Source organism: Fistularia commersonii, chromosome 21, assembly GCF_037954325.1.
Source record: "Fistularia commersonii isolate RoL2024-O1a breed Wild chromosome 21, RoL_Fcom_v1.0, whole genome shotgun sequence".
In the NCBI taxonomy this organism is placed as follows: domain Eukaryota; kingdom Metazoa; phylum Chordata; class Actinopteri; order Syngnathiformes; family Fistulariidae; genus Fistularia; species Fistularia commersonii.
This window is the reverse complement of record NC_141304.1, coordinates 15,946,603-15,974,292: the sequence shown is the minus strand read 5'-3', so window position 1 is coordinate 15,974,292 and position 27,690 is coordinate 15,946,603. Positions and strand designations below refer to the sequence as shown.

At 53.8% G+C, this 27,690-nt stretch overlaps 1 protein-coding gene across 2 annotated transcripts in view; it reads right to left on the bottom strand.

Moving 5' to 3' along the window:
- Nucleotides 1-1,576: 1,576 nt before the first annotated feature.
- Nucleotides 1,577-27,690, bottom strand: part of cpne5b (copine Vb) — a 93,198-nt gene continuing 67,084 nt past the window's right edge. For both annotated transcript variants that reach the window (XM_086168678.1, XM_086168677.1), the window contains 11 exons: nucleotides 22,107-22,148; nucleotides 21,892-21,967; nucleotides 18,926-18,979; nucleotides 18,500-18,561; nucleotides 16,083-16,129; nucleotides 14,506-14,687; nucleotides 14,287-14,414; nucleotides 12,640-12,742; nucleotides 7,541-7,598; nucleotides 6,863-6,936; nucleotides 1,577-5,365 (listed from right to left, as the gene is read on the bottom strand). In XM_086168678.1, coding sequence (XP_086024804.1) covers nucleotides 5,174-5,365; nucleotides 6,863-6,936; nucleotides 7,541-7,598; nucleotides 12,640-12,742; nucleotides 14,287-14,414; nucleotides 14,506-14,687; nucleotides 16,083-16,129; nucleotides 18,500-18,561; nucleotides 18,926-18,979; nucleotides 21,892-21,967; nucleotides 22,107-22,148 — 1,018 coding nt within the window. In that variant the 3' untranslated portion in view covers nucleotides 1,577-5,173. The remainder of the gene's footprint in view (nucleotides 5,366-6,862; nucleotides 6,937-7,540; nucleotides 7,599-12,639; nucleotides 12,743-14,286; nucleotides 14,415-14,505; nucleotides 14,688-16,082; nucleotides 16,130-18,499; nucleotides 18,562-18,925; nucleotides 18,980-21,891; nucleotides 21,968-22,106; nucleotides 22,149-27,690) is intronic.

Here is a 27,690-nt window from a genome sequence, read left to right as displayed (position 1 = left end):
CTATTTTTACGTTACATAACGCCGCATGAATTTTGCATACGCAGGGCGAATCTTTGTGCTGGCGGGCTGCAGGAGTCGAGCATACCGATCAGGTGTTACCACCGGGAAACAGCCTACGCCAGCCGAAGTTCTCAAGGTTCTGTGCGAAAGCGAGGCTGTTGCTGTTGTGGTTTGACGCCCGTTCTCAGTCGCCTAAAATAGTTTGGAGATCAAAGTGTTTTTATTTCTGTGCAGAGCTGAGCAGGAGAACAGGAACCAGGGAACGGCTGCCTTTTCAAACCCACCACTCTGGACTGCCGCCGCCAAGGAGAAGATACGGGGGAAGGAACGGTGGTGGCGCCTCACGGCCAGAAGGTCCCCGTCAGGTCCTCCAAACTCCGGTGGAGATCCACCTGAAACTCCTCACCGTGGCAACTGAAGAGGCTCTGAGATGACAGGAGAAACGTCCTCAAGGAGAGAAGGTCCACGTGCCAGCAGAAGCTCAGAAGCCCTCCTGAAAACGTCAATTATGGTCACTGTCTTGACGGGAACTCTGCTTCTGCAGGACTTTCACTCTGAGCTCAACTCAACCTGTTTTTATCTGATTTGATTTTTTTTCCCTCGTGGTTTTGGACTTGGAATCGTTGAGGAGATCAAATTGAGGAGATGTTCGGGGTTCACGTTTCTGGAGAATCCAGAAGAAATTCTCTGCGTCCTGCAATCGAGTGGTTCGGAGTGAAGCTCCAGGAAGGTCACGCTGGACCTTGGGTGGAGCCAATCAGACCGGGCGAGAGGCGGGGTTTCAGACGGGCCGGTCGACATCCGACCGTTCCTTCACCCTCTCGTCCGCCGCCATGGACACCTGGCCGTCACTCACCTTCTCCCCTCCGGACATCCTCCACCTCCATTCTTCTCCTCCTCGTTCCAGCGTTCACACACATTTCATCTCTCTTGCTTTCTGACCACAACCGGCGGGTTCCAGGACGGAGAACGTTCCTCGGACCCGCCTTGGATTTCAGATCTCCTCAGAGCCTGGATCTGCACCGCCGGACCAGCGTTGACCTCACGGACCTCGGCTCTCCTTCGGGTCTGAACCTCCTCCCGTGCAGGACCAGGACCATCAATACGGACGCGGCCGACGACGCTTCGTGCTCCCAGAAGACAAGATGAACATCCATCACCGAATACATCGCCGGATCTCTTCCCCTCACAGCTTCTCCGGTTGGCTTCCCACAGGAGGCCTGTCTGTTCTGGTGTCTGCATGGAGTTCCTGCGGGACGTTCAGCCGAGACGTCCGGACAAGGAACGGTCGTATCTCTACAGGCGAGGGTGAAGGACGGGCCGGTCCAGGGTGAACCCGCCTCCACCATCAGAGAATGAATCGATGAATGAACGAGTGAACCAATGAAACGAAACATAAAGTTCAGCCGGCGTTTATGACGTTGCAGATGAAACCTACACGTGGAGAATGAGATGATGTTTTTGGTGAAGACGGTGAGCCCATCTTCTCCGTCGAGTTTCTCCTCGTGGACGATCCTCACCTATCAAAAGTCCATTCAGCATAACCTCCGAATAAAGATGCAAAAGCATTTATAAAAGTAGTCACTTTTTATTCAGATTTAATTTTAAGGCAATCCAATACAAAGCATCTCACAACCCACCATATGACAACAACCGTGTACAATAGAAACCTCTGTGAAGGACCCAGGCTGTCATGCAAATCAAAGGAAAAAGGGAAACAGAAACAACAAAGAAAATAAATTACAAAAAAAAACAAAAAAACGCCATGATTAAAAAGTCAGAACCGTGACATGCTGCTCAGCTACGCTGTCGAACCACGGGGAGGTGGGGAGGACCAGGCACGAGGAGGAGGCGGCGCGGGCGCCCCTTTTCTTTTTATAGTTTTTAAGAAAACCCCTTTTCTAAAATCATTTAGGTTTTTTTTTTTGTTCTAGAAAACAAACGACGGCACGCCGTGGCAAAAAGAAGACACCGACGAAAACTCACCGAACGCCAGGAAACATGCATTCCATCCGTGATGCTGGAAAGGCGGCGGCGGCGGCGGCGGCGGCGACGTCACCGCAGCAGGAGGCGTTTCCTCCAGCGGTGGAAGGAGGGAACAAGACGCAAGCGGATTTTTCGGCGTGCTGCGGCCGCACGTCGTCAAGGAAACCTCCTCCTCGGCTTCTTCCGTCTCCCTTCAGATCCGGGACTTCTTTCTACCACCGAGCAGAAATACTCCACGTATCCAAACGGCGCTCCTGGGGAAGCGTCCTCCCCGATGGTCCGCCGACCGCCTCGCACGATGTGAGGTTGGACCTGCGAACCCGACGCTTTGAAACCGCTCGATACGTCCAGGTCAACGTGGCGGTTTCGTGGCCTTGCACGGCGTCGGCACGGCGATGTGAGATCCGACGCTTGTATTTGAGCGCAGAGGTGACGTGAAGGTTCAGGCACGACGTGGAGGGAGCGTCGGGAGCCGGGTTGTGAGAACCATCTGGCAACTTCCGCATCTGTTCTTCTCCGGTTCGGTTTGAAACGTCCGACTTCGCCGACGGCGGATCCTGACACGCCGTCCCTCCAGAGCGGCGCCGGGCGGCGTTGGCAGCCATGTTGGTTCTCTGAACTTACTGAGCGCGAGCAGAAAGCCACGGTCGTACGTCTCGGAACGTTTGGCGGCTCCATCCCGGAATGACAAACAGGAGGGTGTTAGCGCTGATGGTTAGCATGTGTCATGCATCGGAATTCATGCGAAGCACAGCGAGCAGATGTGTCACCACACACACACACACACACACACACACTGTCTGGCTAACCACATGAAGATGTCCATGGAGGCGTAGAAGCATGACTTGAGTGCAGGTGGTGTCCTCCATCACCAGGTTCACGCTCGCCGCAGAGGAATGGCGAGAACGGCGGGCAAACGAAATGTGACGGCGTGGGCGTGGCCGGCGGGTCGAGGTGGCATCCTTCCATGATCGGAGATCTGGCGAGCTTTTCTGCGCCTTTGGACCGTTTCCTGGACTTCCCCCCTGTTGTCCTTCTCACGTCCCGTTCTATCTGAATGCAGATTCGGCGTCTGAATGCAGATTCCTGTGAGCGCTCGCACATCTAGAGATGAAACGGCGCCCGCTTTTATTTATCCGGCTTCCAGAAGAGCCGCCTCGGTAATGAATTGTGGCGAGCCGTCGCCCGCGACCGTCAAGGTCATGAGGCGGCGGCGGCGGCGAGGGGTTTGACGATCTCATCTCATCAGCGCTGTGACCTTCGCTGTCGATGTTAAGCTGCAGTTTACCAGGTCGGATGTATCATAAGTCTTGCGGACGTCTTGCCGGGGGATTGAAGGAGTCCTGAAAGAACAGCCTCCGTCAAGCGTTTCCCCAGAACAACTCGTGGGCGGCCGGAAACGGGATCGGAGCGCCGAGACGTTTTGGGCGTGGCGTCCGGGAGCTCAGATCAGTTGAGCTTGAGTTTTATCCAGGATCATGAATATATTGGGTGACGGCTGCTGGAATTGGAGGTCGTGAGAGAGGATATGAAGGTGGTTGGTGTGAGAGGAGGATCCAGAGAACAGGGTCAGATGTGGAAGGTGGAGTTGCTCCGGCGACCCCGAAGGGAAAAGACCAAAGGAAAAGAAGAAGAGGACGAAGCGAGAGCGTGCGCAGACACGGCGTGCGTCCCGTGGTTCCTTCACGCCCGATCAAACGGACTCTTGATTTCATGAGGAAACTCATCACAGGGCTGCGGGGAACCATTGCATCATCTCCATCCATGCAAGTGAGGAGCTCAACCGGACCAGGAGGCGCCGGACGAATCCCGAGGCTCCGGATCGGAACGTCTGGCGACGCGCTGGAGGACGGCGCTGCGGTAGTTATGACTTACAGGAGGTTACAGGCTGTTAAAGCCCAGCTGCCGGAGGGCAGGGGGTGGATTTCTGCTGATATGGTCTCTGGTTTGATGGGCGGCGTGTTTGGAATTGTGACGGAGGACATTAACAAGCTCTGGGGCCGGAGGCAAGAACAATATGCAGGGCGCCATTAATCCCGCGGCCCCGGCTGGCCGACGCGTCGGGCGTTTAAAGCCGCCGTTCACGTGGCGGCGGTGTGTGTGAGCCGCATCACATGATAGCGACCGGAAAGGCTGACGAGGCCGGCGCTCTGAAGAGCTTGGTGTCGCTGTCGCGCCGAAGACAGACAAACCTTGGGAGAATTACCGAGTTTTCTTCTACAGCGCCGATTTCAGGTTATCACACAAACCTATTATTACACGACGAAACCCTGATAGGAGGCGCCGCTGCCTCGGGAGCTTCCAGAAGGTCCTTCAAAGACCAGCGAGAGGCGCCCGCTTGGTGCTGCACCTCCGAGCAGAGCCCTGAAGGAGACGCCTCAGAGTTACGGCCATACATGTCGTCCATGAGGCGGGGGGGTCGGAGGGAACCCGCTGAAAACACCGCCGACTCCGACCTCCTCGCCCGTTTGCCGTTTCGACCGATGAAGGGTAGAACGATGCGCTATTGTGGTTCCCACTTTCCCAGCGAGAGACAGTCGACCTCCGGGATTCGGTCCGACGGGTAGCAGCGCCGACAAGCGTCGGACCCGCTTCCTTTATCGTCCTCAGGCGTCTGGTGGAGGCGTACCCATGCGTTTTCTTGTGCTTTTCATGCGCGATATCATCTGATTACAAGTGTTTCTAAATAATCGGGTCAAATGTCCACGCCGCTGCCGTGAACACCGGATGGTGAAGGTGATGAGGATGCAGGGAGCATGCTCTTATACCGGGGAAAGGAAGGAACCTCGATGGGACGAAAGGCCCGGATGATGTTCGGAGAGGTTCCTCAATCATTACATTACGGGGTGAATGTTCATCATCTAACCGAGGACGGGACGAGGTGCCGAGAGACGACCGCCGAACTCGCCGGACGAGTCGGTCCCGACACACGACAACCACACACAGGCACCACTTTGAACCACGACACGACCAGGTTCCGCCGGCCCGCGGCCGACGCTAAACAGTCCTCGCCTCGGTTTGCGTCAAAAGGCCTTTTACCGAGGAGACACAGGGAGAACACGGCAATTCAACATCCATTTCCCGACGCGTGGCTTCCCGCTCGCGTGGGAAAACAGGAAGTAAAAAGGTCCACCTGGACTCCGAGTGGCGGCCGCATGCTATCCGTCCTCAGCGGCGAGCCTGCGGGTCAGATCTGCGTGTGGTGGTGCGTCAGGCCGGGCGGCGTGTAAGGAGGCGGCGCCGGGTTGGGTTTGATCCCTCGGCTCTTCATGTAAGAAATGAACTGGTCGGGGATCTCGGCCAGCACGTCTTTAGCCAGCCGCGCCATGCTCAGCACATGGTTACCTGTCCGGTCCATATAATCTCTGAACGGTACAAACTGGGGAAGGAAAGGACAGCGAGACAAAACGGCATGTTAGGAAGCGGCTTCAACGCAGAAAACGGAAGAAGTCCTTCTTCTTACAGCTGATTTTCTAGGCTACAGTTCAGCGCTTGTACCACTTTACTACGACGACTGGAGTCGTGAAAACTCGGTGATGGGCCGGCTCACGTGAGGGACACGACTCTTGCACCTCCAGGACCTCAGGGTGACCCACTTTGAAGGCAAGCCGGGCTCTGGAGCTGGTGGTGGATTTCAGGAAACAAAGGACCCACCTGAATCCGGTCACCATCAGGGGTACAGATGTGGACATTGTGGACACCGACAAGTACCTGGGTGTCCACTTGGACAATAAACTGGACTGGACCTTTAACACCAACACCATCATCAAGAAGAGTCAGAGCCGCCTGTTCTTCCTCAGGAGGCTCAGATCTTTCAACGTCTGCAGGACCATGCTGCAGATGTTCTACCACTCGGTGGTGTCCGGCGCCATCTTCTACGCTGTTGTGTGCTGGGCAGCAGGATCAGGACAGGTGACGCTAACAGACTCAACATGCTCTTCAGGAGAGCTGGATCTGTCCTGGGAGTGGAGCTGGAGTCTGTGGTGCAGGTGTCAGAGAAGCTCCTCAGCATCATGGACAACGTCCATCACCCCCTGCATGGACACTGACGTCCCGTCAGAGCTCTTTCAGCCGTAGACTGAAACCACCGAGGAGCTCCACTGAACGCCACAGGAGGTCTTTCCTACCTGAGGCTATCAGACTTTTTAATTCCTCTTCCTTCAGCCGAAGGGAATCTTCAATCTTTGTAGTTACAGTTAACAGTTAAGACAATTTATATTTCATTGTATTTCTTATTCTCCCTCCTTCCTACTATTATCTATTACTGTTATGTTTCTCACTTGAAACTCTGGCACAACAATTTCCTTTGGGATTAATAAAGTTGTTCTCATCTCATCTCATCTCATCTCTGGTCCAGGACTACAAAGTTCAGCCAAGATGGCGGCGCATGCGTTGCTCTTTCCAGCAACAGAACGACGGACGTTTCGTTTCTGTGATTGTAATCGTGTAAATATCTTCACTTTCGAAAAACAGTTGCATCGGGAGGTAAGAACTCCTTCAGGTCCGTCCACCGATCCTAACGGAAACATTGTCAATATGAAGGCGGAGACGGAGTGGTTGGTTGGAGGTCCGAGGCCACAAAGGGCCGGAAGGTCTTGTTCGCCTTCATGGGAGTTTGACGGAAACCGGCAGATGTTGCTTCTACAAGGAGCCGTCGGACCGACAGCTGGGGTTTTGCGAGGCCTTTCGTTTTAGCGCTCGGTACGGGACGAGGCGCGACAACGAAATGTCGTCCCCTGGTCTGGTGAAACGAGAGAGTTTCACCATTCTGCTTTCTTCTAGCTTCCTCTACCTTCTCCTGCTTCTCCTCCACAACTTCTGCAAGTTTACTTTAAGTGCAGCTGAGATTTCGTCTTTTAGTGGGCAAAGCTGTCACCTGAACGATGTCCCTCTCGGCCAGCTTCCCTCGAGACGAGACCCTGATGTCGTCGCCGTCCAGCTCCACCATGGCTGGAAAACACACACACACACACACACACACACACACATGCATACAATGAGTCAGAAGCTGAGGGCGAGGAAGAAGCTCTGGTGGTCAAAACAGCGAGGACTCTGAGATCCCTTCGCGGCCTCGACGCTCCGGCGCCTGCAGGAAATCAATCCTCCGTCGGAGCCGGGAAGATCCGGTCGCAAAGATAACGAGATGCATCAAAAAAAAGGGGTGAACGCGGACTCGTACCTTCATGATCCGGGTCTAACTTGGTAACGAGTGATTTATGATGTGGTGTGGAAACCACACGGTCTTAGAAGGGCCGCTAATTAACTCCAGATGTTTTATTCAGAGCCTCTGCCGGCAGGTTTCTTTCACGGCGTTCCCTCCTGGGTGTTCCTTCAAATTGGTGCCAGGGAGGTTCTCCTTGCCTGCGGCGTTAATGACTTGTATACATTTCACAAATTGAGTTGCATGAATTTGAAATGCCAATTAGCGGCTCCTGTTTTCATTTGTCACGCCGGCTCGATTCAATTAGATGTTCGGAAGGAGATTCGGGAAAAAAAAACGCGGCGGCGACGGCGGGGTCGTTTCTTGGGTTCGTCCACCGTAAAAACGCCTTACCGTCGAACTCGGCCTGGCCCACGCCTACGATGATGATGGACATGGGAAGCTTGGCGCCCTGCGGAGCAGAGAGGAGGTTATCTGGAGGAGAAGCTGCAGAGTCCAGGAGGCCTCGGGAACGGGAGGAACCCGCTCGGAGACCTCCAAGAAAGACCGCCACCGAAGAGGAAACAGAGAGGGGAGGAACGGCGTGGAGGCGCCGGTGGAACCCCAAACCCGTCCACCGATGGGATGAATGGCTCTGCTGGCACTGAGAAGGTCCTCCAAGGCAGAAGATGGACGGCGGCGGTGGTGAGCCGGGAGAGGAGGACGAGGGAGGAGGTGCCGGCGGCGCCCGTCCTCCGCCGCCCGTCCAGCCGCTCCCGAGCCACGGCCGGAGGAAGATCTCACGCTGCCGTCGAAGATGCGGAGACTCTTATCAGAGAGACGTCGGAGACGGGACTCGGGTTCCAAATGGGTCCCGGTTCCTCGGTTCTCGGTCCTCCGGGTCCTGGTGTAACTTATGCCGACCGCCGGACTGGGTTTTCCCTCCCTTCGCTGATCCAAGATGCTTCTCCAGGTCTTTCATCACCTTCCTGTTCCAAAGCGCTTTACCCTGGATCACCTTCAGGCACCCAGCGGACCACCGGGACCTCCTGGGCTTCAGGGTTCTGAGGAACCTCTGACATGCAGGGGAGGAGGAGGGGATCAACACACAACCTTCTGTTTGGCAGGATCTCACTCTGGACACAGACATATCACACTTCAAACATCACAAGAACACCCTGATGAAGAACCTCTGGTGAAGAACCTCTAGTGATGGACCTCTGGTGAAGAACCTCTGATGAAGAACCTCTAGTGATGGACCTCTGGTGAAGAACCCCTGGTGATGGACCTCTGGTGATGGACCCGTGATGAAGAACCACCCTGATGAAAAACCTCTGATGAAGAACCTCTGGTGAGGAACCTCTGGTGATGGACCCCTGATGAAGAACCCCTGATGAAGAACCTCTGATGAAGAACCTCTGATAAAGAACCTCTGATGAAGAACCTCTGATGAAGAACCTCTAGTGATGGACCTCTGGTGATGGACCCGTGATGAAGAACCACCCTGATGAAAAACCTCTGATGAAGAACCCCTGGTGAGGAACCTCTGGTGCAGCTGTGAGCTGGTATGGAATAAATGGGTTCCACAGTGAGCTTGTCATTCCTGTGTCTCCACTGGATCAGAAGGTTTGGGGGATGAAAAGCTGAGCATGAACGTATGGAAGGATGATGGATGAAGATCCAGGTGCTTAAAAACACTCAGATGGCCAGCAGTTGTCGGAGGAGGAGCCAGAATGTGGGCAGAGGAGGACGTCCGTCGCAGAAGATGGTGAAACCTTGGTGACAAAGAAGCCATGAAGAACAGCAGCGGGAGGAAGTTTCAACCCGTGAAACACGAACCGCTTTTCCTTCCTTGAAGATGTTTCTCTGCTAACCGTGACCTTCTCGCAGCCCGAGGAGGACAAAGCTCCCGCTCCTCGTGGTGGAGCGTTCTCCACAAATCCTTGAGGCGCGGCGGCGGCGGCGGGCGAGGACGGCGTCCTGAAGGAGATCTGCACCCGCGACGCGTCTTGGCCGGCGGACATTCGTAGGGACGAGAGGACGCGGCGTCTGATAAAGTCCGGCAGCTAATCCAGAGATAAACGCCAGGCATGCGGGTCGGACGCTCGCCGCAGCTGCGTCTGGAGGGAATTACAGGCCGCGGCAGGAATCAATAAAAAGCAATCATGCAAATGTCTGGGTTTTCCAGGTGATGGACATCTGAGGAGGCTCGGCGTCGGCGGCCGCCGCCACGCCGCCTCTTCACGGACGTCATCGTCCACGCTTTCAGGAGGCCGGGAGCCTCCGTCCTCTCAGGCTCCGGTTTATCCGCTCGGATCAAATCGCATCATCCTGATGGCGTGCGTCCACTCGGCTTTAAGACCCGTCGTCTCCTCTCCGTCTGTGGAACCGGAGTGTGACGGCGTGACGGCGTGACGGCGTGACGGCGTGACGGCGTGACGGCGTGACGGCCGGGAGACGGCGGCGGGCGACCACCGATTTAACACCCGGCGTCGAGACGCACCGCATCATGTCCGCTCAGAAGGCGCTCCAGGAGCCGGCAGACACACACCGGGGGCTTCAGGAGGCTGCACACACACACACACACACACACACACACACACACACACACACACACACAGAGTCTGCAGCAGCTCTCCTGCAACTGAACGGGTTACGAACCAAAACTAATCAGAACCTTCGTTGTTCATTTGTGCTTTTTGTTCCTCACTTTGTCATTAAAGTTCATTCATTCATTCATTCATTCATTCATTCATTCATTCATCGCCAAGGTAACGCACATCCGGAGTCCATCTCTGCTGTGATTGGCCGAGAGGCGGGTTCATCCTGGACCAATCACAGGGCCCCATTGAGACACATGCAATCTCTCCACACGTGTGGACGATGCGGGGTCTCCATTGGACCTCCTGCATGAGTTTGGATGGTGGGAGGAACCCGGAGAACCCTGAGGAACCCTGAGGAACCCCAGCAGACACGGGAGAACGTGGAGACTCCACACAGGAAGGCAACCTGGGACCTTCTTGCTGTCTCTAAAGTTAGAAGGATCTGCCTGGGCTTCCGGCGTTGGTGTCACGTGGAAGTAAACCTGGTGGCTGGTGAAGCTCTCTTGACCTTCAGAGACAGGAGGTCCTTCACACGCGTGTCTCCACACGTACGAGCTTCACGCCAGCAAAGCAGCGACGGCAGCGTGGGCGTTTGGAAGCACCACGACGCAGAAGAAGCGCCTCCTCCGGAGCCCGAACGCCGACTCCCTCCGCGGGCGCCGACGCAACATCTGTCGGAGGCTGTCCTCCCACACACACCTCACACACACACGTGTGTGTGAAGGGCTCTGACACATGAGAACGCGTCAGAACATCAAACCACCCGAAATAACCTGGCGTTCCACCACGGCCCGCTTCTGTCTGGCTGAGCGTCGGCCCGGATCCGCTCCAATCGCAACGCAAAACAAAGTCACTTAGCGCTAATTAGCTCTTTAATCGCTTCTATAATCCGAACGGCGAGCGCGCGCCTTCGCCGAGGCGTCTTCTAGAAGGTCTTCGCTCGACCTGGACGAGGAGCCGCCGGAGCCAGACGGCCGGAATCGAGCTCCAAATGAAATCCTGGCGGGAGACGGAGGATCTTCAGAAGTTCTGGAATTGAGGACACGCGCTGGAAACTGGCAGGCGAGCGGCGCATTATATATTTAGTCCAGAAGAAGGTCTTTGAAATGAGCTCCTCCTCCTCCTCCTCCTCCATTGTGCTCCAGCAGAACATCTCCAGAGGCAGGAGGCCTGTGGAGCGCCTCCACGTGGAGGGGCGGGGAGGAATCCAGGAGCTCGCTGACTTGAACCCTGAACCTTGAACATCCTTTGTTTGTTATCTACCGCTGAGTGGAGTCTCCATCTTCTCTCTGCCTGGGGTTCCTCAGGGTTCTCCGGGTTCCACCGTCCAAACACAAGCGCTCCAGTGGAGACCCCGCATTGGTCCAGGGTGAACCCGCCTCTCGGCCAATCACGGCCGGCGTGGGCTGCGGCCCAAGTTGGTTGAACTTCTGTTACGTGGCGTCTGCATCTGCTCTGGACGTGACTTATGAGGTGCTTCCGAGCAATCCGGATATCAGACGAGGTGCCGCATCTTCTCTGAAGGACTCACAAGACTCACAAGTCGTCGTCACTCGTCTCTTTCACCTCTAGCGGCCTGTTCTTCTCCTCCAGAAGTCGGCGCTGGAGTTCAGATGTTCTCGCCGGTTCCTCTCAGACTTCCGCTCTTCTGCCAGATGTTTCTCTGTGTTTTCTCTGAAGATGTGGAGTCTTGCAGGACCTCTGCAAGCACCTCCTCTCAACCAGATCTTCTCCAATCGTCGAACCCTCTCCTCTGCATCCTCTTCTCTCACTTTAATGTCTTGTCCTCTTTCCCTCCATCCATGCTTCTCCTCGCTGGTCCTCCTCCAGACCTTCTCCAGCCTTTTCTCAACACAATGCTAACCTCCTGATCTTGGGGGACACGAGCCGGTCCAGAGACTTCCTCTCCATGAAGACCACTAGCCAGCAGATCTCCACTGTAAGCATCTCTTCTTGAGCAGGACGGTGCTATGACAAGCGGGGAAGCTGTGGAGAAAAGCCTCTGAGATGCCCACTGACATCACAAAGCCACGGTTAAGAGCTTCAGCCTGGACAAGAAACAAAAACAGCAGAATCCAGGCAGGAGGAACCTTCACGCTGCTACGGTGACCAATAACCATCTTCTACAACGGGCCGAGATCACACACGTCGAGCGCAGTCGGCATTCACACACTCCTCCTCCTCCTCCGGGTGGAGAAACACTCATGTAACCTCGGCGGCGTCTCCTCCTTCACGCAGAAGAACAACAGCGGAGAAGAAGCAGAAGATGCGGGTGGTGAGACAGAGCAGCAGGCAAGATCTTAAAAGGAAGGTGTGGCTGTTCTAACGTTTTGACTAACAGTCGCAAATTCCCTTTAAATCCAGTCTGCTGGGAGTTCTGGGGCTGCGGCGGAGCGAGGAGGAGGAGGAGGAGGAGCGAGAACTTCAGCAGAAGACCACAAGAAGAGAAGCTCCTTTAACACACACACACACACACACACACAGAGTAGCATTTCCCCCATGAAAGTGCTCCACTTTCACCACTTTTCACTGTGTGGGTCTGAACGGCTGAGGAGGTTCTCGCCATCATCCTGCTGGACGAGAGCGTCTGGACCAGAAGAATGATGGACCTCCACGGAGACTTCTGGAATCACGGCGCCAATCAAAGATGATCATCCAGAAGTTTGTTCCACCAATAGAAATGAAGAAGTTATTGTTTTAACACCACTTGGGTTTTCATGGTGGTGCAGAAGAAGCGGACGGGCAGAAGGTCCTGGATCTTCTCAGCCACTTTGAGGAGGAAGATATTTGGCTGAACTTCGAATCAGCGACACAGAATGACGAGTGTGTGGCAGAGGAAAATACTACTAACACACACTACACACACACACACACACACACACACACACACACACACACACACACCCTTACGTTAACGATGGCCTCCTTGGTCTGGGCCATGTCTGAAATGACGCCGTCCGTGATGATGAGGAGCACAAAGTACTGAGAGCCGTCCTGCACAGCCGCTGCATACCTGCACACACACACACACACACACACACACACACACACACACACACACACACACACACACACACACAGAATGAGGCAGGTGTGTGTGCAATGCAGATGCTTCGAGAGGCTCCAGCGAGCGACGCTGATAAGAAGATGGACGGCTGAGGAGCAAACATTCACGCATTCAGATGCTAAAACGACGCCGAGCGATTTGATTGGACGACGCTCTCCGAGGAGGCGGAGCCAATCGGCAGGAGGACGGCGTCCTGCCAGGGCTTGGAGGACAAACAAAGGGCTCAGATGTCAAACTCTGTATCTTCTCGCTCGCCGCCGGGTCTTTGTCAGGTTTGCGAGCACCTCATATCCTGGTCTTTGTGCCCCAGGAGGAAGATCTGGAGCGCCGACAAGACCTCAAGAGCCAGGAGCTGAATCTGGACCTGAACCCAGACCTGATCCCTGAGCTGAACCCAGACCTGATCCCTGAGCTGAACCCAGACCTGATCCCTGAGCTGAACCTGGAGCTGAACCCAGACCTGAACCTGGACCTGAGCCCTGAGCTGAACCAGGAGCTGAACCAAGACCTGATCCCTGAGCTGAACCAAGACCTGATCCCTGAGGTGAACCCAGACCTGATCCCTGAGCTGAACCCAGACCTGATCCCTGAGCTGAACCCAGACCTGATCCCTGAGCTGAACCTGGAGCTGAACCCAGACCTGAACCTGGACCTGAGCCCTGAGCTGAACCAGAAGCTGAACCAAGACCTGATCCCTGAGGTGAACCCAGACCTGATCCCTGAGCTGAACCCAGACCTGATCCCTGAGCTGAACCAAGACCTGATCCCTGAGCTGAACCCAGACCTGATCCCTGAGCTGAACCTGGAGCTGAACCCAGACCTGAACCTGGACCTGAGCCCTGAGCTGAACCAGGAGCTGAACCAAGACCTGATCCCTGAGCTGAACCCAGACCTAATCCCTGAGCTGAACCCAGACCTGATCCCTGAGCTGAAACAAGACCTGATCCCTGAGCTGAAACAAGACCTGATCCCTGAGCTGAACCCAGACCTGATCCCTGAGCTGAACCAAGACCTGATCCCTGAGCTGAACCTGGACCTGATCCCTGAGCTGAACCAAGACCAGATCCCTGAGCTGAACCTGGACCTGATCCCAGACCTAATCCCTGAGCTGAACCCAGACCTGATCCCTGAGCTGGACCCAGACCTGATCCCTGAGCTGAACCCAGACCTGATCCCTGAGCTGAACCCAGACCTGATCCCTGAGCTGGACCAGGAGCAGCACCCGACTCACACCTTTATATACAATCGAATAGAAACAAGGAAACAGAAAGTGCTCTAATGTGAGATTAAAAGCTTTCGGCTGTGTGTGTGTGTGTGTGTGTGTGTGTGGTGTGTGTGTGTGTGTGCGTGTGTTGAAACAGCAGTGGCCAAATGCTATTAATACACACTTCAGTGACATGTAGCAGATGGTTTCCTCTGTGTTTCCTGAGGACCTTGTAGGTCCTGCAGGTCCTGCAGGTCCTACAGGGACCTCCTGGTGTCCTCCTCACCTGGCCACGTGGTTCACCACGGGGGCGAAGTTGGTGGGTCCGTAGAGCTGCACGGTCTTCAGGCTCTGGTGGTAGGCCTCCAGGATGCCCTCGATCCCGTTGCAGTAAGGGTTCTCCGGGTTCCCGTTCTGAGGAGGAACGAAGGAACGGACCGACACCGTTAAACTCCTGGGCTTCGGCTCCTCCCGTCCGCACGATGTTGATCCGACGCCACGTCACCAGCGGGAACTCGTGCGACACGCGTCCGTCCGGAGGCAGCTTGGCTCCGAAGCCCAGGGCCGGGAACATCTTGTCGCTGTCGTAGTCCTGGATGATCTCCCCCACCGCCTTGAGGGCCATGGCGTAGGCGTTGAGCTGGTAGGGGTTCATGTAGTGGAGGGAGGTGGACTGGGACGGGTTTCCTGGAGGAACAGCGTCAGATCAAGAACTTCCGTCGCCGCGACCAGAAGAATTGACCACGAGCCGGAGGAGAAGCTCCGTGGAGAACATCGTCGCGGAGGTTTCCGCCCTCTGAGGAGGCGCTAACGACAAGCACCTCGCCGTTAATGGAAAGGGATGAATAATTTCTTCGCGGTGCGAATCAGCGCAAGCCTCCGTCCATGTTCTGCATGTTCTGCTCTCCGCCTCTGCACCGGAGAGCTCGGTTCTGACCAGAACATCCAGATGATCGGCGAGATGACGGATCGCCACGCAGGCGAACTCCCGGGGTCACCTCGCTGTCGCTCCCGTCCTCGTGACTCATCCTGGAGACAGGATGGAGGTCCAGGACCAGGACGTCCACCGCCATCTGACCTTCTGCACTAGCGCACGGCTCGGCGACCCGCGGCTTTTGAAAATAATTAACGAGTATTTCATTAAAATGTGTTATTTCAGTTGGATCGTTTTTAAAATAGGATTTTAGATTTGAAGTTTACGGCCATCTTCTAACGTCCAGATAAAAACATGTGGAAGTATTTTTGTCACTCTTCTAAAACAAAAAGAACGGCGGAGAAAGAAGAAGGGATTTTAGGTTTGCTGCCGGTGGATCGTTTCAGTTTGGGTTTTTTTGTCATAAATACAAGAAAGACTTAAATAGACAATGGAGAGTATTTTGTATAAAAGTGACCTTCAATCCAAAGTTCTAAATGTTTTGTCGCTTGCAGTTGTTCATCGATTTAGAAAAAAACACAACGCATTTTGTTTACACATAAAGGCAAACACATAATATTATATTCCGTGTTAATTCCTTTTAAAGGGTCGCGTCTGGATCCACCCTGGTCGTTTCTGTTTTCATATTCACATTATCCCCGTCTCCTTCAGCCCGTTAGCATGTAACCGCGAGCGCGACCGACGCCGGCCGTCTTCCCGGGATGCGGGTCGAAGCTTCCTCGGACCGGCCCGGAGGGGGCGGGACGACCCGCTTCCACGGGGAAAGGGTCGGATTCACCGCCGATAAATAAAATCGGGTGGACGGGATGGATCGGAGCAGACGTTCATCATCTTATTTTCTACTTGAAATTGGATTTACACGACGTGGACCCCCCGCCGAGGCACCGACTCATTTTTCCCTCAAAAGCCAATACTTAAGACGTATCGACGATCCGTTACACGGAAGAGCAGAACGCGACGGGCGATCAGTTATGGCCGACCCTGTGTGTGTGTGTGTGTGTGTGTGTGTGTGTGTGTGTGTGTGTGTGTGTGATTGATTCTGAAGTTGGACACGCCACAATAAAAGAGCACTGCTATCTATTCTGGTCCTGCCCTCACACACACACACACACACACACACACACACACACACACGCTCGATCACTCACCATTAGATGCTGTAAAATCGATGGCCACGGTGAAATTGATCTGCGTCCTGGAGGAGGGACAAGAAGCTGTGAGTCACACCAACACCTCCACAGACACGGCGGTTTCCTCTCCACCGTATTCAAGACGTAAACAAAGACGGTAAACGCTCCGCGCGCGAGATTCCGAAGGCGTTTTCGGGCGAAACCGACTTTTACCTCCAGGAGTCCGAAGAGGCGGAGGAGCCTCCGAGGAGCCTCCGAGGAGCCCGGCTCGCTAACAAGTAATTAGACTGATGAAGCACTTAAGAACAAATCATAATCCAATTTCCCCTGCCGATGGAGCACGCCCTTCTCGCCGCTAATTTACGGCGGCGAGACGAGGCCCCGGGGGGCCGGGGCGACGGCTCCTCGTTAAACCGGAGGGGGCCGGGCGCAAAATAATAAGATGAACGAGTTAAAGACCCGCATTAACCTTTCGGTTTGGGGTCGGACGACCTGAGCATTAATTAAAATTGATTTCATTAATTCATGAGGACTCGGGGACGGATCTGAGGATCCGTACGTGTCTTCCAACCTGATCTACCACCGGCAGGATCCAGCTCTTTCTGTTGAGGGCCAGCGTCCATTTGTCAAGTTCTTACGTTCGTCATCTACGCAGGAACGCTGCGCTCAGGCTTCCTGAGAGGTTCAACCTGGACCAGCTTCTGCTCGCAGTCCCACCGCCTGCAGGAGGTCTCGGACGACTGCCGCGTTGGGCTGTAAAGGCGTCCGGGAGGTCGAGCGCAGGAGCCCGGTGGACTAAACCACCTGCAGCTCAACGTAACGAAGACCAAAGAGTCGGTGGCGGACTTTAGAAGATGGAGGTCCAAACCCCATCTCCATCCGTGGGACAGAAGCACCTCGGCGTCCACATGGACAATAAACTAGACTGAAATGAAGACACCGATGGATACAAGAAAGGTCAGAGCCGCTTGTCTTTCTCCGGAGACTCAGGTCTTCCTACATCTGCAGAGACAAGCTGCAGGTGTTCCATGGGTCGGCTTCGTCCTGGGAGGCGAACTGACGATCTGAGGAGCCAAATATCACCGAGAAGCAGCGCTTGAGCCGACGCGAACCCCCGTCAGTCGTTGGGAAACCGATTCCGAGGATGTTCTGGATTGTTTTTTGAAATCGACCAAACCCTCGAGGTCATCGTATCGTGGATGAGCCGAAGCCGAAGGAACGTCAGAAGAGCTGTCACAGCGTCAGGCCCACGGAAGCCCCGACGGGAGCTCGGAGCTCAGAGGTCGGAGCTTGATTTTCACGAGTCAACAAGCAGCTCCGAACTTCAGCTGGCCGGAAGAACTTTTTGGCTCCAACATTGTCATTTGCATAATTTCTGCTTTTTGAAACCCAAACACGCCTGGACTCTGACCTTTGACAGATTAATCCCTCATTGCTCTTCGGAGCCGTTCCAGTCGTCCATCCATACATCACTGTCATACGCAAACCGATGTCCTATCCAGGGACGTGACCTGCCGTCGAAGGGCGCACAGATGGTCGCCCTCGTATCCGGGACGCCAGACCGGATAATTGTAAGTGGCCTCAGAAGAGTTGGAGTTAAGAACCGTAAGAACATTTGAGCGTATGTCTCGGCGCTCCACCGGCCTCCTGTCAGGGAAGACCTTCAGATGTCCCTGCATCACAGTGAACTAGTCGGTTGCATCGCTTCATCTCACTGATCTGGACGGGCTCTGAGCTCCCAGGGTTCCAGATCTGTGCGGCACCAGTGTCCAGCCAGGGACCTTTGGAGTGGTCTGCTCCTGACATCTGCAGGCTTGATCTGTTGGCTCCTCACAGGAAAGCTGGAGACACACTTGTTTGCTCCTGCAGAGTCCCAAGTGGCGCCGGTTTTTGTTGCTCGTTTCTTTTTTGTGGGCGGTGTGGAGGTTATCGCTCCTGGCCTCACAGCAAGAAGGTCCCTGCTTGGATTCTGTGTGAGGTCTCCATGTTCTCCTCGCGTCTGATTGGACTTCCTCAGGGTTCTCCGTCAGTCCAAGAACCCGCGGCGGGTTGATTCCAAGCCGAGTCTCATCGTTACCCTTGTTAGAGAGCGGGACGGATGAATGAACGATTAGCATCCTGCTCTCGTCCTTCTGACAGACAAAACCAATGGCGCGATGCCTTCTTTCCGATGTGAGAGTATGTCTGTGGCTTGCAATGCACTTCTGTATTATATATTTCACGATCACGGGTTGGATTGAAGCGGAAGCCGAGATACCGCGCCGATGAAACTCCATGTCCGCCCATGTCTGAAAATCCCTTGGATAATCTGTTCTAATGGAACAGCGGGATGGAAAGCGACCCCCGGCAGACCCCGTCCAAAGGACGCCCAGACAATCACTCAAATCCATTTGCATCGGCCCTGACGTGCACGAGCATGCGCTCGGCCTACTCACCCTCCCTTGATGTAGTCCAAGAACGTGAACTCCGACTCCACCGAGAAAGACAGCAGCGTCACCTGAAACGTTGCGGGGGAGAAAAAGGCAGAGGGACTGTCACCCCCCGACAAAACCGCAGCTTTCTGCAAATACATCTGTTGACTTTTCAGTTGGATGTGAGAATAGAGAGCATTTGTATGCATGAGGTGCACACGTCCATCCTACGGGGTACTTTTTGTGAAAGCTGCTTTCTGAGTTGTTAACTTAAAATGTCTTGACTCTCCCGCTCTCCATATAAGTATATATATATAAAACTATATGTACTGTTTATAATACTGTATACAAAACCATATGTCAAAGCTTCCGTGTGCATACATGTCATGCTAGGGGCAGGAGATGTATGCTTGAGAGTGTCAAGAGTGCAATCTTTGTGTTGGTACTCACCGTGCCAGAGTTGACATATTTCTTTTTCTTCATTTTCTTCTTGGTATTTATCACCTACGGTGGAAACAAAGTGGTTACTGGTCTCCACCTATATGGCGCTTCGACCTGGATCGCATTCATCCATTCACGCACATACCGATGGAGGCGGAGCTACCGCGCAAGGCGCTAACGGGATCATCGGGAGGAACTCAGTGTCTTGCCCCAGGACACTTTGGCATGTGGACGGGAAGAGCCGGGGTTGAAATCGCCAACCCTCTCCTCGGGGGGACGACGTGAATATCTTGAACTGGGATCGAACTGACGAAGGGTTCTGCCTTGTTTGTAAGATCCTACATGCCAGACACAGTATTGCTGCAGGAAGTGGGGGATGTGTGGCAGCTAGGAGGTATCTGTCATATCTTCAGCCCCTCTCACACTGGAGGAACTCTTAGCAGCTCCTAAAACCTGTTCAAGAAGTGTGCTGTTTCTCTCGAACCATTTTAGCTGCTATTCCGAGGCAGGGTCTTTCAGAAGGAACTCATTTGATGTAGGTGCTCGGTGATCGGCGGACCTCACAAGCCAGGCCCATCACCAGATACTTGTTGCAGTTTTAAACCCTATGGTGGTACTGCTCAGATGTTCTCTTGGACAAAATGGACGTAAGCGGCGAGAAATGGAGTGATGAGGAGGTCCAAGCTCTTCCTCCAAGCTCTTCTGGCCTGCTATGCCTCAGAGGGGTTTCTAGAGCTTCCAGAGGAACATTTAGGTCAGAACAAGTGCGGCGCTAGCGAACCGGGTTCTTCACACGTGCAGGGAGAAGATAAGAGCACTTCAACCATCCGATCGTCCGTGGTTGCGATCGTCCACAAATGACGTGGCGGCTTCGTCTTCCTCTTCTTCCACCTGGGTGGTTTGTTTTGGAGTCTGGAGCTGAAGGTGGACGTCGTGCCCTCGCTGCCGGTGGGAACACGGAGAGGTTCCCTTGGAGGAGGAGGCTACTTCCTGGGGCCAAGTTGGAGCTGGGTGGTTCTTCAAACTTTTGTGTGCGAAAGCGGCTCATAAGTTTCATGGGCTCAAACATCTTGTTCCTTCTAGAGCAGGCGGGCATAGACTTCCCTTTCCTGCTCCTTCCATTTCCCTCCGCCCACAAACCTATCACCTCGCTTTCTGGATTTGGGAGAGCGGGGATAAACGTGGACCATCGGGCAGATGGATCAAACCAAAAGCCCTGCTTCGGATCAGTAAGAACCGGCGATACAGAAACTTTACCGCGACGTTCACGGCGGCGGCAGATGGCAGATTGACGAAGCGCCCGCGAGGCGCCGGCGGCGGCGAAGACGGGCTGTGAGCGCCACAGTTGCATTTACTTTACGGATGTTCTACCCGGAGGGGAAAACGTCAATCCGGAGAGCAAAGACGTCTCAGCTCATTACCCGCATTCTCTATGGCCGGCGGGCATGAAAGTGACAGTCCCTAATTCAACATGGAGGGACGGCAATTTGTCTGACACTGAACAATCTGCTGATGCAGAAGCTAAAAGGCTTTTCTGTCACACGCTGAGGTGGAGAAGGATCAAGAGACGGGTATAATGGAGCTGAAGATTTGCCCTTCAGCGGAAGGCTGCTCACCAACACCACGTCTTTCTTTTGGGTCTTAATATCAAATCGTTTGCCCGGGAAACCCTGTTTTTAATGGTATTATAAAGAGACATGTAGTAAAGTAGGAATCACTTCCCGATAAATGACTTGTAGCGAGAAACGCGAGGGGAACGATGATAACATTTTCGGGAACGGTCCTGAACCTGAAAACTCAAGAGCGAGACATTTAAAAGAGTTGTTTTCGCAATTTGCATTTGAAGCTGCAGCGGCTGCTATTAAGCGATAGATAATCTATCCCACGAGAGGTGCCGAGAAATCACTATGATCCTGTTAAATCCCCGGATTGTTCCGCTAATCCTATTTCATGGCGCCGCTATAGTTCGGAGGGCGGAGGGAGGCATCCAGGTGATTCCGGAGCCGTGTGTCAAAGAAAGCACTAATCTCCAAGACATAACTTGTTGGAGATGTCAGGACATGAAGCGCCGGTTGGGCGGGAATTCATGAATAGCAGCTGATTTTTGTCGCCCCAAAAATACTTTTATCCAACCAGGCGGGACAGATTAAGAACACGGTCTTATTTCTCGCCGAGGCCTGGCAGAAGGCAGGAAGAGAGGAGGAACATATTTAAAACAAACACCTGGCAAGACATCGCAGAGACACATTCACCGACAAGGCAGACATGAAGATGTGGAGGTTCCTTTTCGGGAAAGAGGATGGAGAGGATCAGGAAGGAGTCCTGCTACCGCATGGTAGATGTTCTGGAGTCACACTGAGATGGTTTGGACGTGGACAGAGGAGGGATAGTGAAGATCTGGGTGACAGGAGGCTGAGCTTGGAGGTCTGGAGGAAGACCAGAGAGGATGGAGGGCAAGAAGACAGGAAATTAGTTGGCGTGAGAGGAGGGGGTTACATGGAGGCAAGTGATTGGCTGAGACACCTGAAGGGAGCAGCCCGAAGGAGAAGGAGAAGCAGGACAAGAAGTAAAGAAGAGGTCTGAGTGCCAGCAGCATTTTTCTTTCAGCTGTTTTGATAGAGCTCAAAGAGCCGCCTCACAGATGACAACACCTGGCAGACTGAAAGGACGACAGACCTACGGAGGTGTTTGTTTTTGGACCCGTCTACGGAATCGGCTTTGCAGAGCAAGAGTTGTATGCTGATGGTGACTGGTCGTGATGTGTCCCATCGAGGGTAGAGATACTTTGTGTGTTTGAAAGCACGCGGCCGTCTTACCAAATCCATGTGACGTTGGTCCTGGTCAGAGAAGGTCTAGTCAGAGAAGGCTGCTGAAGCCCACTGAGCCTGATCTTCTCAGAAATAGGAATGTCACTTGGGCTGGAGGAGGGACCCGAGGCAAACGATGTTGGTTGAGACCTCGACCGTATTCCTCACCTCGTACACGTTGAACTGGCTCTGCCCCCGAGCTAGCTCTCGGTAGCTGGTCGTGAAATCTCCGATGAAGTCGTGACTGGGACGGATAAGAGGGGAAAGAAGTCCTCGGTAAGTATGAGGACAGAAGAACCAAAAGCATGCTCTCTCGCATGAATGTTCCGGAAAACACTCAGTGGAAATGATTGGCTGACCTGCGTGGTCTGAAATCATCTCACCTGCCATCTCGGTCCCAGTCGTACACCTCCACTTTGATGGTTCTGAGGAAGACACCAGACACGTGTTAGATTTTTGAACGAGCAAACCACCGGTCTGGACTTTTCTGGACACGATTGCGGCTCGACTCCTCAGGAGAACTGAACACTCACGCCTCTGTCTCCACCTCCATGGAGGCGAGGGAAGCAGTTACCACATGTGGGCCGGTCCACCATAACAACAATGGCGGACTCCAGAGTACTTCATAGTTCCTTGTAGTACCCCAGAGTACCTGGACGGGCATGACTCCCAGTCTACACTCTCTTGGAACTGACCTTCCTTGTAGTCGAGGGTCACTCCAAGAAGTAACTCCACCTCCTTCTTGGTCGGTACAAACACTGCACTGCTTGCCATTGTTGCCGTGACACTCGCTGCAGTTCACATGCTCAACATGCGTTTGCGTGTCTTCATAAAATGGTGCTGCCAACTACTGGCCCGGCACGTGTACTGCGGCATTTCTGGTGTTTTTTACGGTCTGGTGTGCACGGGAAATGTTGAACTTTTGAAATGGCAACATGCAAATGTAATCTGCTGAATAATGTTACAGCAGTGAAAAGGTTGGCCGTCTTTGCTGGTTGAGCCTGCGATCCCCACGCTGTGGATTTAGACGGCTGGAAATGACAGAGCTACAAATGGCTGGTATTATTGTATTTGGACAGACTCGAGCGCAAACACCCAGCGAGCCGTCAGGAACCGATCGCCCATCGAAAAGGGAACAAGTCCAAACACGGCCCGATCCCCCTAATCCCCTGTTTGCCTGCTCTTTAAATGGAATTTTGTCCGCGAGACGGAGATTTTTAATTTGTCCGGTAATCCTGTCATCGAAGGTAAACCGCGTCCGTCGGGATTGAACGTCAATAACGAACACTTCCGATCGCATCTCCGATCGATGTCGCTGCTTCTTTCTGAGCATTTGAACCGCACGGCGTGGGATTTGCGTTCCCCGGCAGGGAGTGAGTGGTGGGTCTGGGAGCAGGAGGTCCACGACAACGAGTGGACGGCGGTACAACACAGACGGCGCCGACACTACAAAACAAATACAGCTCAACTCATGAGGCGAAACGCTAAAAACCATGCGTGATTCCGGGCTGCTTCGTCTTTAACGACCGCAGACGAAGGTGTTTTGAAGAGCGAACGCTCCTCCTCTGCAGCGAAGGTACTTTCAAACAGAGTTGTGCGCGTCCAACTGGCGCGCTGGAAGAGTTTCCAAGGCCGAGGCTCCGGTGGCCACCGCGGTCCTCCAGGACCTGAAGGATCCCGGTTCAATTCCCGAGCCTCTCCAAACCTGCGGAAATGTCACGACCGGCAAACCGAACCTCCGAACCGCCTGCTGCTGGGGTTCATCCCTGATGGTCGCACAAGGAGGTCAAAGTCCACTGATGTCGTGCCCCAGGAAGACATGACATTTCATTGTCGTCTTCTTGGAGATAGAATATGATTTTGTTCATGTACATTCATTCATCTAAACCGCTTTCCCTGCACTCAGGGTAGCCGGAGGGTTGGAGCCTGTCCTGGCTGGGATTGGACAGAGGTGGGGTTCATCCTGGACCAATCACAGGGACACATCCGGAGACCTCCAACCATTCACCGTCTTTCCCTCGTCTGGACACCGAGGGGTCTCCGCCGGACCTCCTGTATGTGTTTGGACTGATGGAGGAACCTGGACCACCCTGAGGAACCCCAGGCAGACATGGGGAGAACATGGAGACTCCACACAGGAGGACCTCCTTTGGGAATCCAAGCAGGGACCTTCTGCTGTGAGGAAGAAGCGTTAACCACTGCTGCAGCTCTACCACTACAATGACACCTCTGAATCCTTTGAACACAGCTTTACGAAAAAAAAAAAAAAAAAAATCAGCTCCCCGCACGTGGCGAGAACTCGAAACTGCTGTTAAATGAAAGAAAAACAAACTCAAAAACCTGTAAACTCCCATCTTTCACAGACATCAGGAGAGGGAAAAAAAGTGACACCAACGCAGCAGGAACAAGATCCCTGCAAAGTGAACGAGGGAGGAGGAGGGGGAAAAAAAAAAGGAAAAACTTTTTGGCACTTTCATTCTTGTGTCACATTGATCTCAGCCGCCCTCAACCCCGACTCCCCCATGTCTCCACACAAGTGCCGACACCAGCCCAGATCCAAAGAAAACACAGGAAAGTGGTACATCTGAAACCCCCGCCTGTCACCCAGGAATTGCGAGGCGCCTGAAATAAGCCCCGCTTCCTCCCGGCCCCGGTCTTCGCTTGGCGACGGTTCCTTCGTTTCAGGTTATCTTCAAGACAGTCAGCCGAGGACAAAAAAAAAAGAATGTTCCTTGTTGCAGAGAGGGTGGAAGCTCGATGCTGCTCCGTGAAGAGGAGAAACCCAGCGAGGACTACCTTCCCCTGACCAGCCTGGGGGCAGAAATAAGAAGCTGCACTTGGTGATTCTTTGACATTCTCCACTTGCACGACACGCCCAAAAGTATCGGCTCACCTGCCTCAACTCGCATTTGAACTGAAGCGACATCCTAATCCGTAGGGTTCAATATGACGTGGCTCCGCCCTCTGCAGCCACAACGGCTTCACCTCTTCTGGGAAGGCTGTCCACAAGCTTCAGGAGAGTGTCAATGGTCATTTTGGACCGTTCCTCCAGAGGTCACACGCTGATGTTGGCCGAGAAGACCTGCCTCTCAGTCTCCTCTCTACTTCATCCCAAAGGCTGTTCGATGGGGTTGAGGTCTGGACTCTGTGCAGGACAGTCGAGCTCCCCTCCATCCATGTCTTGGTGGAGCTGCACTGGTGCACAGTCATGTTGGAAAACAAAGGGTCCAGCTTCAAACTGCTCCCACAACATTGGGAGCATGGAATTGTCCAGAATGTCTTGGTATGCTGAAGCTTTCAGAACTCCTTTCGCTGGAACTAAAACCAAAAACAAGGCCACACCATGATCCCCCCTCCTCCAAACGTCACACCAACGCAATCAGACAAGTAGCGTTCTCCTGGCGAACCCAGAGTTGTCCATCAGACTCCCAGATGGAGAAGCGTCAGAAGGCGTCTCCACTGCTCTAGAGTCCAGCGGCGGTATGCTTTACACCGCTGCATCCCACGCTTCGCATTGCACTTCCGTGAACACTTGATGGCCGAGTTGCCGTTGATGCCAAACACTTCCATGCTCTTCTAATCCAGCTGACGGTTGACTGTGGAATATTTAGGAGCGAGGAAATTTCACACTGGTTTTCCATCACAGTTCCATTCTGGAATTCCAGGAGCTCCTGAGAGCCACTTGTTCTTTCACAAATGTTTGTCTGCGTGCTGAGGTCCTTGATTTGATCCACCTGTGGCCGCGGAAGTGATCGGAACACCTGATTCCCATGAGTTGGATGAGCGAGCCAACACTTTTGGCCATGTAGTGCATGTGGAGCTTTCAACATCTTGCAGCTCGGGAGCTCTCCAGACCGGATCGCCGTCGCTCGCTCAAGCAGCTGAGGTGGCAGAGCAACCCGGGCAACTCCAGGTCGCCCAAGCAACCTTCTGCCTGCAGACAGCAGGAGCCGGGATCAAACCCCAACCTTCTAACTGGAAGCTCTGCTGAGTAACCCACAGCAGAACCATCCGGACTCCAAGAGAGGGCATGAGGAACTCAGAGCATCTGCAATGACTTCTGTATTCCAACCACCGACGGCCTGAGAGAACGTCATCCCTCCGGCGGCTCCGGGAAGCTCTCAGAACACCAAGTCCTCCAAAACCAATCTGGAACCGAGAACGGCGGCTACTATTCTGAGGCCGTGTTGATGAACGTGACTCATCGGCAGTCTTCTTCTTCTTCTTCTTCTTCTTTTGGCTTTTCCCGTCAGGTGTCGCCACAGCGAGTCCACTTTCTCCATCTAACCCTATTCTCTGGATCCTCCTCTCTCACACCAACTACCTTCATATCTTCTCTCACTACGTCCATAAATCTTCTCTTTGGTCTTCCTCCAGACCTCCTGCCTGGCAGCTCCAATTCCAGCATCCGTCTACCAATATATTCTCTCTCCCTCCTCTGTCCATGACCCAACCATCTCAGTCTGGCTTCTCTGACCTTCTCTCCAAAACATCTAACATGTGCCGTTCCTCTGATGGACTCATTCCTGATCCTCTCCATCCTGGTCACTCCCAAAGAGAACCTCAACATCTTCATCTCTGCAACCTCTAGTTCTGCCTGCTGTCTTTTGGTCATTGGAACAGTTTCTAGTCCAAACATCATCTCTTGTCTCACCACTGTCTTGTACACCTTTCCTTTTATTCTGGCTGATGTTCTTCTACCTCTTCATTCCCCTGACACTTTTCTCCACCCATTCCAACCTGCTTGGACCGTCTCTTCACCTCTTCTCCACACTCTCCTACGCTCTGGACTGTTGACCCCAAGTAGCTGAAATCCTCGTGACCTATCGGCAGTAATGGAGGCAAACATGAGCGGAGGCTCCATCTGACGCTGCGACCCTTCAGGTGGAACCAGAGGGATGTGGAAATAGACGGCGCTGGGTTTGCGTTAACGGAGATCGGGAGGGTTATTTCTTGTTTGAAGAAGTAACTGCGGATTAGAAAATGCACTTTCAGCTGAGCCGGAAGGAAACGATGCCCACGAGGGATTCACGCACCAACAGCAGGTCGGACCGTGGAAAATGAAAGCCTCCGTCACAAACTCACCCGGGATCGGATCTCGTCTCCGGCCGCCTGAAGCCGGACCCGGTCAGGGATCCCTGTCGGGCGCGGGGACGGTCGGCTCGGTCCCTCCTCGGCTCGGGTTCGCCGACAAATCTGAATAAATACGGCGACCAAACAACCCCGGGCTGCGTTCGCCGGCGCGAGATTTACAGCCGTTGTTTCCCGGCCGTAACGCGAGCCATTTCTGGGTGACAGCGGCCGTCATCGGGCGACGGTGAAAGGTGAATTGTGTGGCGTCTGACGTTTTGTAAATGGCCGCTCCGTGTTGTTATGGACTTTAAGGAGAATGATTTCTCAAAATCTGACAGCTTAACACCCGGATCGCAAATCCGGCGGTTTGTGTCGAAGCCAAAGCAGATGCGCCGACGCCGGAGGGGCGTCGGCGCATCTCGTCGTGACTCATTTTCAGATCAGCCGTCTCATTTTATGGCAGGAAGACATTCGTTCTGTAAAGGGACATGACTTGGGAGCTTTATGTGGACGTGGTCCGCACATCTGTTAGCAGAACGTTCCCCGCCGGCCGCCGGAGCCGAGCGTCACCGCGGCGCTCTGAGTCCCCGACTACAGTTGTTCAATAATGAAGGTCTACAGGTGGTCGTAATAGAGCGGCGAGATTTATGTAATAATTCATGCAGCCGCTATGGAGCGAGCATCCTGAGGCTGCAGCCGCTCCGAACACCAGGCTGTCAGGATGCTACGCTACGCTCCTCTCTGACTCCACTGCACCGCATCGCAGTATCCGACTTTTTACTAAATACAGACTTTTCACGCCTGTAAATCCACCTCATTTTGTCTGGTTTTACCTACCGACCGTTTTTTGTACTAAACTGCACAAAAAACGACTCTGCTTCTCTATCAGCAAAT